Source organism: Lytechinus variegatus, chromosome 3 (assembly GCF_018143015.1).
Source record: "Lytechinus variegatus isolate NC3 chromosome 3, Lvar_3.0, whole genome shotgun sequence".
Lineage (NCBI taxonomy): Eukaryota > Metazoa > Echinodermata > Echinoidea > Temnopleuroida > Toxopneustidae > Lytechinus > Lytechinus variegatus.
In genome coordinates this window covers 47,478,679-47,496,577 of record NC_054742.1, presented here as the reverse complement: position 1 = coordinate 47,496,577, position 17,899 = coordinate 47,478,679, and the positions used below count along the sequence as shown (strand labels likewise).

At 34.0% G+C, this 17,899-nt stretch overlaps 1 protein-coding gene across 8 annotated transcripts in view; it reads left to right on the top strand.

The window, feature by feature from the left end:
- Nucleotides 1–17,899, top strand: part of LOC121411203 (protein MON2 homolog) — a 63,834-nt gene that overhangs the window by 38,513 nt on the left and 7,422 nt on the right. For 2 of the 8 annotated variants that reach the window (XM_041603776.1, XM_041603779.1), the window contains 9 exons: nucleotides 23–185; nucleotides 850–995; nucleotides 1,925–2,051; nucleotides 2,454–2,649; nucleotides 2,932–3,623; nucleotides 4,319–4,462; nucleotides 10,241–10,267; nucleotides 12,772–12,804; nucleotides 16,037–16,165. In XM_041603776.1, the coding sequence (XP_041459710.1) occupies nucleotides 23–185; nucleotides 850–995; nucleotides 1,925–2,051; nucleotides 2,454–2,649; nucleotides 2,932–3,623; nucleotides 4,319–4,462; nucleotides 10,241–10,267; nucleotides 12,772–12,804; nucleotides 16,037–16,165 (1,657 nt within the window). Of the gene's footprint in view, nucleotides 1–22; nucleotides 186–849; nucleotides 996–1,924; nucleotides 2,052–2,453; nucleotides 2,650–2,931; nucleotides 3,624–4,318; nucleotides 4,463–9,630; nucleotides 9,643–10,240; nucleotides 10,268–12,771; nucleotides 12,805–16,036; nucleotides 16,166–17,899 lie in introns of all 8 variants that reach the window. The other 6 variants (XM_041603777.1, XM_041603781.1, XM_041603778.1 and 3 more) reach the window with 5 other exon arrangements.

The window sequence follows — 17,899 nt, the reverse complement described above, 5'->3', positions numbered from 1 at the left end:
TTTTGCTTCTGATACATTGCAGAGAGTCATTAATTCGATCAGCATTCCAGAGTATTCAGTTGGTTGTAACGGATTTCCTTCCCATCATGCCTTGCTACTGTTTGCAAATCTGTGTTGAGGTAGCAGCCAAGTTTGGATTGCAGAAAGAAGAGCTTAATATCAGTCTCACAGCAATAGGTTTACTCGTAAGTTCTGAAAAAACATTGTTTATATATGTTAATTTTATTCATCAAATTCATACCCCCCCCTTGCCATCATCCTCCCTCTTTCCTGTCATTTTCTCTTTACACTCCCACCCCCTCATCTCTTTCCCTCCTTCCTCTTCCCTCATGTTATATTTATGCCTCTGGCCCTGTAACATAAAGGTTAGCGATTGATCACTAATTTGAAAGAGCAGTTCTAATTGGTTCCTAGTTAGCCTACTGAGCAATATGCGCATGCAAGGATGATTTTGATAGGCCATTTCATTAAGCGATTAGTGATTGCCTGAGGTGTAAATGTCATGGGCTTGTAAAGCCAGTCTCTCCATTCTGATTTTGGGGTCACAACAGTATAGAGGTCATGGCTTACTGTTACCATTAGTTATAGATCTAATGGTTAAATCATAGTTGACCTTGCATCATGAATGAATATTGGACTGCTAATCTGATGACGTGATTAATTTTTGTGAAAAAAAAAATGAGATAAAAGTGGAATATATTTCACATCTACCAATGGCACAGGCATAGAGTTTGACTGTACCCAGTTGAAAGAGTATCTAGTTTTACATATTGTTGCTATGTACCAACTAGAAGGTATTCTCAAATAAATATTTTGCCCTTCCCCACTCTCTATCTCTCATTTCTTTAGTGGAACATCTCAGACTACCTGTACCAGAACAGAGAGAAGATCAGAACGGTGCTTAGTAAAGAAACCATAGGTGGACCTAAAACCACAAGCAATGGGGAGCAACCCATTCCTCCATTTGATGCTCTTTGGTTAACCCTTTATTCAAGGTTAGTTCATCCCCTTCTGATCATTCTGACCTTAAGTGGTGGGGGGTGACCCATTGTCAAGACACAATGGCTCACCCCTCTCTCTATGCTATCTGATCAGAATGATCCAGCACCACCACTGCTCACTAAAATACAATACATAGGAAGATTTTTTCTGATGTTAGGTTAACCAAAGTCCAAAGAGGGTGTTACATGAAACTACTTGCAATCAATTACAAATTTCTGTAGCGAGTTTATAATTTATGAATCGATTTTTACCTATGCTTTATAAACATATCAGTGTAGACTCTTTGTTGCATGAAACAGATAAGTATTGAATTATAATTGATCGTAAGTTTGATGTTGTTTAAAGGTTTGCATGGTGGCATGTACAATTGCTGATGTGGTTTACGGTACACCATGTGGAGTGTTATAGAAACAGTGGATAGAAGAAGAGAAGAAGTGGATAGGCGAGAAAGTGGAGATTTGAGAGTAGAGTATTCTTTCTTGAAAATAGTCCTGAAAAGGACTGTAAACCAGAAGGAATGTTGAGTGAGAACAGCTTGAGTAGTAGAGCTGATGAGGAGGTGCTGGCTTGAGTCGGCGAGTAGAAATGATGAGTAGTAGAGAGAATCGACGTTTCAAACACGTTGACTGTTTCTATAACACTCCACATTGTGTACCGTAAACCACATCAGCAATTGTTAATGATCATAAGTTTGTTGCGATACCCTATAAGAAAGCATGAATATTTGTATCACTGAGTGTTTCAGGTCCTCTTTTTGAGAGATCTGGTAATGAGAATCATTGCCTTACCAGTGTGTCAGCTTGGATAACCAAACTACATGATCAATATTGTTTGACTGGGGCTGTCGCACCTCCTCAAGTGGTTCCTCCATTATGTTTTATTGTGTAATATAAAATTGTGTAATATATTTTTCAACTTACAGGTTAGCTGACCTATGTGTAGACTCCAGACCAGCGGTTAGGAAGAGCGGTGGTCAAACTCTCTTTTCTACCATCAGTGCTCATGGAGCTCTCCTCAAACATACAACATGGCAGATTGTACTATGGCATGTAAGTCTTGTATGATAAATCTACATTTCATTCAGAAAATGTATACTTAGTTTAGGATATTGAAATGCAAGTCATAGTTTAGATTGCTTGTAGAGTGATTTGGCATTGGCTCATCTTGAAAAGCAGCTTTCAGTTAAGATTTTAACCTATAGTACATGTTTATGCAGCAATTTGCTATAATGGTTTAGAATCTCAAAATTAAATTCAACTTTTCACAGCTTTAAGTGATGCTAGGACAACATTAGTCTACCAGTATGGACCTTGAATCTGATATGGGAGATACATAATCAAGGGCATGTGTCTGATATTCCATAAATACAGTCAAAGTTTAGAGGTTCTTCCACAAATTAAGAGGCATTATGAGATATAACTAATTTTCACCCATTTTTTGTGTCTGTCTAGGTTTTGTTCCCATTGCTTGACAAAGTAAAGAAGTGTTCGAGCGTAGCTGCTACTGAGCAGTCAGAGCCCAGTGGGAACATTCTCATACATCACTCGAGGGATACAGCAGAAAAGCAATGGGCAGAGACCAAGGTTCTTACTCTAGCTGGAGTGGCTAGGGTCTTCAATACATGGAGATATGCACTTTTACCACTAGGTAAACCTCTACAGATGATTTTTAGTTCACTTTGATTTAATTTAATGTGAAAGGAATATTTCTGTAAGTGCATTAGCAGTTTCTGTCGTAATTAGCTGCAAGAAAAATAATGAACAAAGCAAATATTTTGTCTTTTATTAGTTGGAAAAAATATTTGTGTTTCTTTAAGTCTTAACTCTTATCTCTACTTTTACTAAAACTAGAAAATAACCCCTTTATATTTGCATCCTGTGCATCTGTTATAATTGTAATGAATGTTGGATACTGCTGTTATCTTTGCAGGGGATTTCCCCAGAGCATGGGCACTGCTGTTAGAGCACATAGAAGCTTCTGCACTGAGCCCAAGCAAAGAAGTCTCTCTGAATGCCCTCAAGAGCTTCCTAGAAGTCATCCAGATGAAGACACCTAAGCAGATAGTAACAGTCATCCCAGACCCTCAACTGACCCCACAGAAATCAGGAGGAAATGGTAGCCTTGAGACATCATCACTTGCAACAGATCTTCCTATTCCAGGTAGTGAGACCATCATTCGTATGCAGCCTGCGGGCTCAGTATCAAACTCTGATGCATTTGAAATGGACAATGAAAGGACTAGTGATGAATCCAATGGAAGCATGGAAACTGCCGAAGGGACATTCCCAGGGTTTGAAGATGCTGCCTTGTGGTCCAACGCATGGAGGGTTTGGATCAGTATAGGAAGCAACAGCACCAAACCACCAGAATCCAAAGCGGATGCTGTGCTTCCTACACAAGCTTTCCTGACAGCCCTTGTCCAGATATTCCCCTACCTCTTTGATCATGTCAAGGACAAGTTTGTGGCATCAGACTTGCAGAAGTTGTGCTTGGTTCTGCAGAGTGCCGTATCAGTGCCAGTGCAGGCAGACATGTCAGTTTTCTTGATACCATCAGCCACAGAAACTGAGATCACTACACTGCAGTCTGCTGTCTTACATGTATTTGAAGTACTCAAAAAGGTAATTTTGTTGAAGGATTTTTCCCTCATGGTCTTACTAAAATCCTTATTGTTAATCATGAATTTACAGTCGTAATTGAGGGAATGCATGTCAAGGTCAATAATGAACTTTATAACTTATGCTTCATCAAGGAGGTTGTCAAAAAAAGCAATTAGATACTCTCTCCATGGTATGCTTGAAGTTTAAAACAGTTCCTGATACAATGAAAGCTATGTTTCAAGTTTATTTATTTCCTTTTCCATTAAAAAAAACATACAAATCCAAGGATACATTCAAGTTTGGAATACATGGTCAATAATATAACACGATTTATGAAGACATATGTTGCATAGGACTGGGGGTCAACAAAAGGAGCAATTGGCCTCATATAATGTTGACCGTTAGGTTGTAAATCATTATGTAAACCAAAAAGAGAGAAGTCTAACATAGATTTCAGAATTATTTTTTATTAAGTAAAAGACTAATCACTTACTCTTTTTTTTTAACTGAAGCCAATAATTTTTAAAAATCTTGAATGGGATGATTTTGAAAGGATAAAAAAGAGAAAAAAGACAATTAAAGATCTACAAGAAGTCTTTGTTACACATGATATAGCTCTATGATGGGTTTGACTAAATTCAGGTATCCACTTTTCATGTTGCTGATGTAATATGCAGTAAAATGATGGCAATTTCATTCTCAATTGAACCCCCAAGGCTGTTGCTGAAGGCAGTGAGATAATGCAGTCTATGTATCCAGCCATCTTTGATCAACTCTTAACGTTCATCACATACTCCTGCCAGCCTCCATCATTCGGTCACATTGAGACCAAGGCTATCACTAAAACTGCTCCTAAACAGGTAAGATAAGAAAATAGTTCTCATATTTGCACAATCTCACACTATGAAATAGGACATGTTACTCTAGTATTGGATACAAATTGAATTTAAGTTGTAATGTGCTTTCCCTTTTATCCAAGCCTGCTTTCTTTTTGTACTTCATATCACGTTGCTACATAGTTATAGGATGAAGATCATAAAATGAAATGAAGAAGAAATCGCATTTCTTCTCCCTTTTGTTACTTGTCAAGGCAGAAATTGAGAGAAAATAAGGTATCAAACTTAATATAAAAATGAAAAACCCAGAAATATAATATTTCTCCAATTAAGCCATTATTCAGAGTGTAGTAGTATGTGTAGAATGAGCTTGAAGTGTGAAATAATACACACTTGAGTTAATGTAATTTTGATAAAAGTGCATTGAGAAAAAAGAGATTAATAAACTACAGAAGTTATTTGTTACAGAATGCCAGTCTGCAACTGTTGCCTTTGTAGAAATAGTGCGCCAAGCTTAGTTTATAAATTAACTGGTTGATTACTTCATTCAGTAATTTCCTTCTAAGCTTTTTGCAGGGACCTCTCAGTTCCAATAATTATTTTAACTAGTATTTAACACTTACTTTACTTTAAATTGAATAAAATAGCTTTACGATGCTAAAGAGGTAGAACTTTAACCATTCATTTCAATTCTAAATGAAACCAGCTCCTATATGAAGTTTTGACAATGTAGTCTGAGTTTGCATTCTCTCATGGCAATTATCTGCTTTACTATTTCTAAATAAGTTATTTAATTATTTTTTTTTATTCCCAAGAAGGTTTTTCGTAGTTGACAGGTTATGCTTCTGTAGCACAACAATGACCATCTGTTCCGCTATCAGTTCTTTATTCAAATACTTTTTAAAATGAAAGTGTCCTTGTCCATTATAGTTACCGAAGAAAGGAAAATCATGTACTATGTCTTTGTGCACTAAAGTGTAAATTGTATCCTGAGAGTTGGATCAAACAATACCCCACCCTTCCATGTCCCTCCCCCCCCCTTCCCTTTCATACACTCAGACATATTGCTTCCTGGATTACTGGCTGTGAGGAGCTGTAAGAAAATGGAACAAAAAAAGTACAGAAAAACATTTCCTGAATAATAACATGATGCGTGTGGTCTAGCGTTACCAAAAGGGAAACAATTACACCCAAAAGTGCATTGTCTATCCTCGTGAGTCGATGCATCACTCCCAGCCCAATTTAGATGTTTGGTTAGATTAAGATTCTAGTACCAGTTGAATTATAGCATTGAGAGATCTGAATAACTTCTTGAAATATTTAGCTGTACATAAGGACTTACATGTCATCAGTATACAGAAGGGAAGGATGATACATTATCCTGACTAAGCAATGATTTTGATATTGTAGAATTGACTGATATTTACCTCCAATCTATTTTAAACAAGTAAAGATAAAATTTGCTTTATTAACTACACCCATTGACTGTTTCATAAAGCTGTTTGTAAGTGATTTGTGACTTCACAAATGACTGGTGATCCATATGGTGTATATAATTTACTACAAGAATGGATCACCACTTGTTCGTAAAGTTGCTTGTAAATTATGGAAATCTTTATGAAACACCCAACAGATCTTATATCTACTTTATAGTGTCATAAGTCATGCATTTGTTTTATGATAAACCAATTTCACATCATATATTTGGATCTATTTCTCCAAATAACATGTACATGGGCATTGTTCTCCTTTAGTATATTGTTTATGTACAGTTGAGGCCGAAAGTTTACATACACCCATGGAATGCAGTGAAATTTGTTCACATGCCAAACATCATTAAATTTACTATATCTTCAGAAATATAAATACTACCATGAAGAATTTGGTATCAAATGAAAGAGCATATTGAGCTCTTCCACATGATTGGAATACCGTTGAGATCAAAGTATATTTCAGGTGGAATTTTCTTTGAAGAAAAAAGTAATATTAATGCGATTGTATTCTATTGCTAGTTTTTATATTTTCAAACATCGTTTAATAAAAATATATGAATGTCAAATCTATGATTTATATTACATTTTCTATCATGATATGTCACCACTGAACAAAAATGTGTAATCTGAAATGTTTGTTTTGAGAAGTAATTAGCACAAATATGAAATGTTTTTGTCAAGTTTTTATTTTTAATTCGTCTAAAATATGAAGATTTTTGGGGAAAAAATTTCACCTAATCTAAATATTTTTCAGCTCCTGGTGACAAAGCAATGTGATGAAGGGGCATGACATACTCATTAATTTGATATCAAATTTGTCATGATAACACAAATGTTTTATAAGATACCGTAAATTCTATGACGTTTGACAAATGTCAGCTTTTCTTTGAATTTCCTGGGTGTATGTAAACTTCTGGCCTCAACTGTATGTGTATGCTATATACGTTCATAATTCAATATGTTTAGATTTGGCTATTTTGATAGTTGACTATTGACTTTAATATCCCATACATGTATATCATCAGTTAACTTTTGTGATCGTTGGACTTCATGGCAATAGAAATGATGCCCCTTTAGACCATGATCATTGCCACATACAGGACATCCTCAAAATCCAATCCAGAACATCATGTTTCCTGTTGTAAAGTTTACTTGACATTCCATCATCGTTCACAATAAGCCATTCCCTTGAGTTTCCTCTCTGGAAGGGAAAACCACACACACGATTCTCATGTTTGAGTCACCAAGGAGTCATACTTACATTTCCTTGTCTTTTATATCCATAGTAATAGACATTCAGGGACTTTAAAGTGGTGAATTGCCACTTGGTCTATTCCCATTTTGTCTATTTTCCATTTGGTCTAATCTCACATGATCTTATCGTATTTTGTTTACAACGTATCCATCTACTACATTTGATGTAGTTGCCATTTTATAGCTCATTCACCATTTGGCCTAATCTACAGTCAGGCTAAACACATTTTATCTAGTATCCATGTGGTATATCACCAATTTTTCTATGATTTATGATCTGATTATGAATCAAATTTTTATATGACACATTGGATAATATTTAGTAGATATAGTGAAAGTTATAATATCAGGGCATTAGACTAAATGACAGTTAGACCTAGTGATGTTTTGACCAAACAGTAAAGAGATGGCATTTATAATAGACCAAGTGGTAGATCGAAAAAATTAGTCTATTTTGGTCAGGAAATGCTCTGCTGAGACTTTGTCTGGCTTCGCGGCATCCCCTCCCTCAATAGATCATTATCCCATACACACTGCAGTGGTGGTGGTGGTGGTGGTAGACATTGTGCTGTGATATGGTAACACAAACACGATTGGCTGGCGCATTTGTAAGTACTAGCTGCATTAGAAACATGATGACGAACGATTGACAAACATGACACCAGCTCTTTTAGAATAAAATTTTTGGATTTTACGTCACATATTTCAAGAAACTGGTAAGCTGATTGTATGAAATTGTTAATTTTCTTTCTAGCATTTTGTTTCTCCCATTTAACCCTAAAAAGACTGGGGGGGGCTGATTCAGCCCCCCTCAACATTTTTCACGAGAAGTCCGCCGCACGAAATTTTTTGAACGCGTCGCTGACTTTTTTACTTTCAAGTCTTGCGCAAATTTTGAGACCAAAATTGTGACCCCCGGGTACACGGTTCCGAAATTACGCAACATTTCGTAAGTGCATGCAGACGCAAAATTACTCAAATACGTGAATTTTTGTACAAATCCAATGCAAATAGTGTTTTTAGCCCAAATTCATAAATGTATCATTATTTTTCCTTTTACTGCTTAAAATCAATTAATTTTATCTTTTTTATGGTCAAAATAAAGTCCCCAACAATTTCCATTGAAAAAACAATAAAAAACAAAAAGTCGAAAAACAAAGAAATACATAAGAAATTTAGAAAACAATAGAATACATAAGAAAATAAATGTTATGTTGAAATTATTTTTAAATAAATTTGATCAGGTGCCTATCTAGAGTATGTGAAACAAAAATTAGCATTTCAGGGGCATTATTTTATTAATTAGAGCAAAATATGATTTTACGCATAAATTAGCATAATTAATGAGACATGAGATTTTTCGCAGAATTTGTGTTATAGTTTTGTAGATAATGCCATGGGTAATGCGTGTGCCAATTTTCGTCGCGATCGACGGCCGAGATCATAAGGGGGGGCTGATTTAGCCCCCCCCCCCCCCCCCCCCCCCCCCAGTCTTCTTAGTCGTCGAAATAGCCCAGTCTATTTAGGGTTAAAGTTGGATTTTAAGGAGAAATCTAAGAGGATGAGGTAGTGCACCTTTTTGCCCATAGACGCTGTAGTAAAGCCTCTCATGAACCACCACCATTACAAGTCCTATGGGAGTCTTGCGTCTATGTAGGAGGAGAGCTGAAAAAAAAATTTAGTCTAACCAAGTGGATACTAAACACATACATACATATAATTGATAATGATCCATGTTGAGCTTGTAAAGTTGAAGAAACCCCAATACCTCATTTAATGAAATAATGTACCGATAATTTGAGAAGTATAGTATGTATTCAGCGACCTTGAAAATAACAATCGCACAGGTGCAAAGTATCTCATTTGATGTCTTTGTTTTGAAAAAAATCAAATTTCTTGATAGTGCTCAGTGTTATCTGATAAATTACATCGTTACTGTGTGTATGTGTAGATTACCTCAGTTTTATTGACATGAAAGGGGAATTATTTTATCATTGCAAAGTTATAGAAGAGGAAGTTACTGTTTCAATAATCAGTAGTATTCAAAGTATCAGGAATTGTGTGTAGAGGTACAAGATTATGAATTACTTTATTTTTCTAGACATCAAAGGGGAAATATTTGATCATACCTGTACCAAAGTGCATGTGTGCTAACTTAAGGAGGAAGTTGTTGTTTTAGTGATTTGGTATAGTAGTATTTGCAGGTTATAGTGTTCTATCAACAAGTAAAAACTGAAACCTTTTTTTTTAACATTGTCAAGAAAAGAAAGGTGCATGAAGAATATCCTAGAGCCTATTTTCATTATGGTTTTCTTTTTTTGTTTTTGCTTATAATGAAAATTGATGCTCTTTTTTCTTTTCTTCTTGAAGTTTGCTAATTTTAATGGGTTTGCTAATAAAATGCTTCTCATGTTTTATTTGACTTCCCTGTTTGTTTATCAATAGAAAAAGACTCAGGTAAATATGTGAAATTTGTATTGTGCATGGAGAAACTAATACTAAAATTCTAACATATTTGATGCTTACGAGAAGTTTGTATATTCCCTCTTCAATGCATTGCCAAAGAGAAAAGGGTGTTGTAGAGATAGATGTATTATGCAAGTAAACTGAAACTTTGATTTATGGTCTCAGAAACTCAAAGTATTATTTCATTTTCAATATAAAAGTATCTTGAATTTGTGACTTTAAAAAAAAATTTACTCCACCATATCTGAAAAATTCAAAAGCTCATTTGAATATTAAAATTGCTTTTGCAGTGAACATTTTCAAAACATGCATCTCCTTTGCATGTCAAGAGACATTAAACTCTTACATGGATTTTACTAGGCCATATTATCTCTCACATGGTCAGAAAATATGTGGGCCAATTTCATATTCCCTTCCCCAATTATCACTCAAGTAACCAGTGATGACCATCAAAAAAGAATGAGTGATCTAACTCTTGCATTCACCAATATTGCAGTGATTGAAAAGAGCATTGTAAATCTAATCCAATACATCGTACTAACCACTCCCATCTTCATGCTTCTTTTCCCTTCATTTAATGCGACATTAGCTCTATCAGGGAATATTTGATTCTAAGGTACACTGTACATTCTTGTGCATGTTCTATTGATTTTTATTTTTAGTATAATTTGTCCTTTTTATACATGTAGTCCACACCCCAGTTCCACTGAAACACTGTTATTTAGTTAGACTGACCAATTGAGCAATGCCTAATCCACATACCTTGCCAGTCCCAATGACACACCATTTTCTACCTGCAGAAAGACCGAATGGGGCCAGGTTTCACAAAACTTGTCCTTATCCTATCACAGATTTAATCCAATCAAATGCTATGGAATCCATTTTGAATAGCTCTGAACATTGATATTGTTAACAAGTTTCGTAAAATTCACAAGAGTCCAAGGTGCTGAAACTAATTAAATTAATTATAAAATCCAATTGCAAATGTAAACATTGAATATATTTCATGATTATGAGTTACGATTACATGTATGACCTACCCCCCCCCCCCTTTCCTGTCAGTTACATAGTAGGAACCTATTCTTGTAATACTTGTCTTTTCATGTAAGACCATGGCTGTGCTTGTATAAGGGATAGTCCAAGATTAAGCAAGGGCTATTTCAAGAAAGGCACATGGGGCTTTTGATTATACCTTCCTGTAACTTAATATAGCATTGATTGAAATGAAATGAAGATAAAGACATACCAGCTATTTATAATACTAAATAATTTCTGAAAGTGCAGAACAGTTGTTATGATTCTGTCAATTTAATTTTTGTCTATATTTTGTAGTTGAATCTATTATCTATCCACTTCTCTTTATTGAAACAAATGACAAGACTATTAAAAAAATATGTGTTGGGTGTGGAATCCTTTTCTTTAACTTCATTTTATTCCATCTTTTTATATATACTTGTGTCCTGATCATGCTATGTTTATTTGAGTCATTTTGATAAAGTTTTGTTTTAAATTCAACATTTCATTTTCATGCATACTTCATATATATTGTTAATTCTTGTATTTGTGTTTAGCTACAATTCATTGATTGTGTAGTAGAGCATTGTGTTGTTGTTGTTGTCATTATGTTTGATTTGGTCCATTTCAAAATGAGCATGTTTTTCAGGTATGCATCCAGTTTTAAAAAAGAAAATCATTGTCACTTATTCACTTTTTCTTTTTCAAAAATTGTTTTCCATCTAAAAAAAATTATGAGGGATTCCGATTCCTTTAGATGATGATTTTTGTATTTTCCATCTGTATGAGAACATCATTGTGTTTCCTAACAAGTGCTTTTTCATAAAGCTTTATTCTATGATCGAATGCACCTTTCTTCACTTTCATGATTTTATTTAAAATTTTCAACTTTACTGATTGTGTATTTCATATAAATAATGCATGGAACTTGAGTAGGTTCCTTAGGTTCATGGCACACTGAATGTGAGCTGCTAATCAAGTGCCCATTGTGCACTATCTAAAGAAACCAAGTTTCCAATCATTGATGTCTACACACTCCTGGACAAGTGCTTTTTTGTTATTTAAGTAGCGAAACATAAACATGAAGTTTAGAAAAAGAATTTCACAGTATGTTTTAGTTCTGTTACTATATTTTAATAGCACTTCATGTTTCTTTTTTTTGCTTTCTACATGTACACGTAGTACATTGCTTTCTACAGAGTTGAATTTGTCCTGTTGTATTCTAGAATGTTTTGAAATTCATTTATTTTATAAATGGCAGATAAAGGCTTTATGAGGACATAGAACTTTGGAAACTTATTACTGTTAATATAAAGGCTCTTGCATAAAATGATGTCTTTGTTTACATACCCCAACCAAAAATGCTTCTAAAAACTTGCACTGTATTTGCACAATACATGTACATAGCAACCTGTTTTCTGTCCTTAAAGGTCAGGTCCACCCCTTAAAATGTAAATAGAGAAAATCAAGCTAGCATGACCCTAAAAATTTCATCAAAATCGGATGTAAAATAAGAGAGCTATGACATTTTAAAGTTTGGCTTATTTTTCACAAAACAGTGATATGCACAACTGCAGTGACATGCAAATGAGACGATCAATGATGTCCCTCCCTTACTATTCCTTTTGTTTTTTTATTGTTTGAATTATACAATGTTTTATTTTTAAATATTTGACAATAAGGACCAACTTGACTGAACCATATAAAATTAAACAATGGCAAATTCCACAAGTTCATTGAGGATTCAACGTTGTTTCACTTGAAAATAAGGAGAAATTTAGAATATTTCATATAATAAATTGAAAAGAAAAGTGGGTGAATGGCGTCATCATTCTCCTCATCTGCATACCAACCAGGATGTGCATAAAATGTTTTGTGAAATTAAGCAAAATTTAAAATGTCGTAACTTTCTTATTTTACATCTGATTTTGATGAAATTTTCAGTGTTATGCTTGTTGGATTTTCTCTTTTTATTCAAATCAACTCTTTGTTGGGTGGACTTGTCCTTTAATCAGCTTATAATATTTGTTAACATTTCAAATGAATTTGTTCATTGTTATTTCACCACATTTTTGTAAATTTATGTCACTTACCAACATGAAACAGGAGAAATGGGAGAGTTATAGATCTGCCACACAGGTATGTAGATACTGGTTCTGTGGCCTAATGTGATGTGTATCCCCTTCCTTTGACTGCAGTGTGTTTTCTTATTAACCCCTGTTTGATATGATTATAGATTTAGATTTAATTACCAAGAGATGGTATCTTTGTCAAGATACAATCGTTCATTAGCTATTATGTGATGAGAAAGGAATGAGGAACTAAAAAAAAAGGTGTTGGATTAGTATTTAATTGAAACATTTATATGCCTAAACAATCATCACCTGGAAATCATGGCTGGGAGAAGGAAATACTAGTCTTGGTTTAATAATAATGCAATATTGTAACAAGGGGCAAGCTAACATTTCAGGCCGTGCAAATGGATAAAATTTAAACTTGTTAAAATTAAATTCGCCCTTTATTCTAGATAGTGTATTTCCATAGCATGTTGCGGTATAACTGTAAGTATTTAAAAAAAATTTTTTTACAAGATTTAACACATCATGGATTTGTGAAGTGATGTTGGTTCTAAGATAATTGTTTTGTTATATTTTAGGTCGCAAAGTAACTGTGAGATCATCAGTCAGTTTATAAAAATGGGACATATTTACCTAGTAAAAATTATAATAATGGGGACAGATTGTGATGTAGGTGAAAGAGATCGGGGGGGGGGTGCAAAAGCCCTGAATACATTTATAGTCAAGATCAGTTTATGTATGGATCTATCCATGGTGTATCCCATTTTATAGCAAATAAATGCAAAACGTATAACCCTTTACAAAACAATAGTATAATTAGAGGTAAGAGATTAATATAACTAGGACCGAGTTGTGTGCAAAGTTTTTTTAGCCTTACTTGCCGAAGATTTCATAAATGTATAATATTGTATCCCATATTAAAGAGAGGACTAGCAAAAAATAAAGGAAAAAAAATCTTGTGTACAGAGAAGTTTACATACATGTATTTGATGAGAAAGAGAGATGAATGACAACAAACACAATGTAAAATTGAATCTTTGTCAAACATGTCCATATCCATCATTACTAAATGATAATAATTCATAATATGGAGAGGAAATTAAATTCACTAATAACTCAGTGTATATACAGTTTATAGTCAGTTAATGTGATACCAGCTGTAAATATTTTGCTTTGAGACAGTGACCTGAAAATAACGATCATGTTTTTAATCCAATTATGTGGTAAATTCTGTTGTCTTAATTAAAAATATTTTAATGAGAATTATCACCAACATCACAACCCAAAAAAGTAAATAAACACCACCTTAAGTTAATGATAATGACAAGGATAAATATAGCATATTAACATGTCTGGAATATTGTTATTACATTTCATTAATTTCAAAATATAATCCAAGTACTACAAATAAAAAGTGTGGTTTACGTGTGTACTTGCCAAGCCATTAATATACCGGTACTCTACTTCCAAGAAAAGTACACGGTTGTGGTATTCTCATTTGCTATCAAGTAGTATTAGTAGACCCTTGTTTTTATGATAAAATTTATGTATTTATTACATCCTCATTTCTTTATTGTGTTTGTAGGTTGTTGTTTTTGTTGTTGTTGTTGAAAACAACCTTTACGCTGTTTTTTATTCATATTTTTCATTCCCTCAATGTTTCTGACCTGTTTTTTAATCATGAATCATGTTTTCATTAATTGAAACTAATATATTTTCATTGTTTATTACTAACCATCCTAGTTTTTGTTACATGTATCATTTGTATGTCTGTATGTTTTATAGCAAGGTGCATGTTAATATACTTTTAGAAAAGGGTTATTTTCAGTCATGTGGTTTTAATATAAAATATATTTTTAATAATTCATATTTTGTTGCATCATCATGTCAATGTAATTGTTGTACATTCATGGTATTGAAACACTATCAGATCTCTTTCATTCTCATTGGTTTATCCATATCAAATAAGTATCATCAGACTGCCACATTTTAAAGACAATCAGACATTAGTTCATTAATATGGCATTTATCACTGTATCAGACTTATATTGATGACACATAAGCTTTATTAGCCCAGCTAACTTCTGTCTTTAAGAAAGACTACATTGCCATGATTGTTTTGTTGTTTTTAATAGCACTATTAAAAGCAGAAACTAATTCTTAATGCAAGCTGTGGTTCACAAAGTTTGCTGTATTTTTTCTCTTCATTCCATTTTCGTCTGGTATTAAATGTGTTTCTACTCATTCATTTTCGTAAGTTAGAAAATTTACTAATCATTTGAAAAGAACACTTGCAGTATTTTGTATGCCAAAGTGTTAATTGATAAATGGAATCCTAAAGGATGGATTTTGGGAGCAATTTGGGATTGTCAATTTAATTTTAAAAATATTACGTAACCTGCAAGATAGATAGATTTTTTTATGTTGATTTTCTTTTATATAAATTGTTTGATGTGCATGTGAATGTAAAATATTAACATGCATGCACTCAAATCATAATTTAAGAAATAAAAATTCATATAAACATGTTTTTAAATTAAATTGACTATTATTTATTTCAAAGATGAAGTTTGCATTGACATCCAAATATTGTAATAGAAATAGCAAAAAGATGCATTAGCAAGGATTTGGCAAAAATCTATTGAAAATAATATCAAGTTTGTGGAATCACATGTGAGCGGCTTCCCCTTATGTCATGTGATATAAATAACACAAAATGCAATGCCCTCATGAAATTATCAATGATTTTCCTTGTCATTTCAACTTATCATCAGACACATTATTTTAAACACTTAAATGAGAATAACTTTTACATGAGAACAATGATTTCACTCGTATTGGACCATATTGTGTAATTTACCGTATATCACAAATAGATTAGCTACCTGTTTCACACTAATTACTTTAAGAAAAAAAATAGTAACTTTTTTTTTCTTTTTATACATTTTGTAAAACCTTCACTTATAGTTTTCTTTTTTAATTTTTTATTTCAAATTTTATTTACACCAACAGGACGCAGAGTGAGCTTCCCCTTTTACATGCATTCACTGCTTACTGCTGTAGTCACTTCACATAATTTTGGTCTCATTTTATGATTAACTAATAAATTCATCATTTTTATGACAAGAATGGTGATTTAAATTGCATCAACGAAAGCATATTTCCTTAACTTAAATTGATCTGATCATGTTTACACATTTATCACAGTTACAATATATTTTTTATTGGTAGATGAGGGTGAATATATATTATTAGAAATTGGTTTATCACTGTTTTCTCTGTTAATTCACCAGTCTGACTGGGTTGCCATGAACTATGTGCCGTTTGCTGAGAAGGCCTTACAATTAACCTCTGACCTGTATAGGTCAACGGCCGAGCATCCATCCGTCATGAAGCAGCATGTCCTGCAGAATATACTCAGGGTAAGTGCCGAATTATGAAAATATATATTTTGAAGATTCACCATGTTTTTTTTCAATTTATACCAATGCAGCAATTCAGTGGATTCACAATATGAATATGGTGCACCACTTATCGATTGCAGCGGACAGGCCAGGTTTTAACTTCATGGTCGACATAGCAGGCACAGACAACGCACATTGCTAGTGTGCCGTAGTGTCACAGTGTGTGTGTGTTTACCGAAATCACCCAAAACAGTCTGAATTTTGCAAATGAATTATGCAGCAAATTTCTTTCCCACCTCCTGGACCCTGGTTGACAGCATATACGCAAGCCAGTTGGCCGAGCCACACTGGCCAGCACAGCAAAATGGCATGCATGCAGTACGCGCCACATACATTAATTTTAAAAGTCAACTTTTTCCCATGCGGCATTGCGAACTTCACCCTGTTCGCATTGTGAATCCACTGAATCCCTTGCTGGTGAGAACTATTTATGGTGTAAGTAGAAATGCTCATTAGATAAAACTACATGTAGTCAATTAATTGTGAAGGAAACTGTATTTTATGTACTCTTATGATTGTCTATCTGTCATTCCAGTTGTCAGTCTGTTGTTACCATTTTGGTATTGTCTATCAGTTTATTTGTTTTTAATGCTTTAAGCATTTAGGTTCATTTTTTATGTTGGTGTACTTCTATTTGATGGCCACCCTTCTACAAAATATAGATGACTGTCTTGAGTTGAGAGGTCAAGTTGGAAGGTCATTTCTGGTATTTAATATGTTCTGTGTTTGGACAGGTGAATGGTTTTGGATGTCATCTGTATTTCGATTTTCTTATTCATATTAGTCGGGTTGTCACAGCATGTCTGAACAGGGTCAGGCTTCCAGAGCTTGTGTGAACAGGGCCTAGCTTGAATGATTCAATTTGTAAGATGCTTCTAGTGCTTGTGTGAACAGGGCCTAGCTTGAATGATTCAATTTGTAAGATGCTTCCACAGCTTGTGTGAACAGGGCCTAGTTTGAATGATTCAATTTGTAAGATGCTTCCTGTTAGAAGCTTCAAGCTTGATGAGTACTTGTCTGAAAGGTCTAGCCATACTTGGCCCCTGTATCATGAAGCTTAGCAATTAATCATGGGTTGATTTTTAGGATTTTATCTTGCATAATAATCATTGCAAACAATCATAGAAATTATTTTCATGATCAATCGTGAAGCTTTATCCTTATGGGGCCGGGGTCATCAGATTGTGGGCAGAAATGCTTCGGTTTATTTGGAAGAAGGGGGTAAACAGAGACTCGTAGAGTTATGTGCCTCATTTGTACCAGTATATGAATTAATCACCATTTGCATAATATGTAAATGGATGGCAAAAATAAATCCATTGGCTGTGCAAGGAACTCATTGTATCAAGGGTTATTTTTTATTCAGGACCCGTTTCATAAAACTTGTAATAATAACAAATTTGCAGAACAGGGGAGCGTTTCATGAAAGGACTTGTCGGACATTTTATCCGACAAGTCCTACTTTATCCGACAGTTACTATAGTAACAGTGCTTCTCAACCAATCATAATCCAGGAAAGTTGTTAGATCTGACAACTTGTCAGAGGCAAATATTGATGAAACGCCCCCCAGGTGAAAGCTAGTGAAATCCTATCTGATTGGTAATTGGCTGATGGTAAATTTGTTATATACCAAGTCTTTATGATAATGGGGCGGTATTCTGAACATTGTCTTTTCTCCATATTTTATCTTA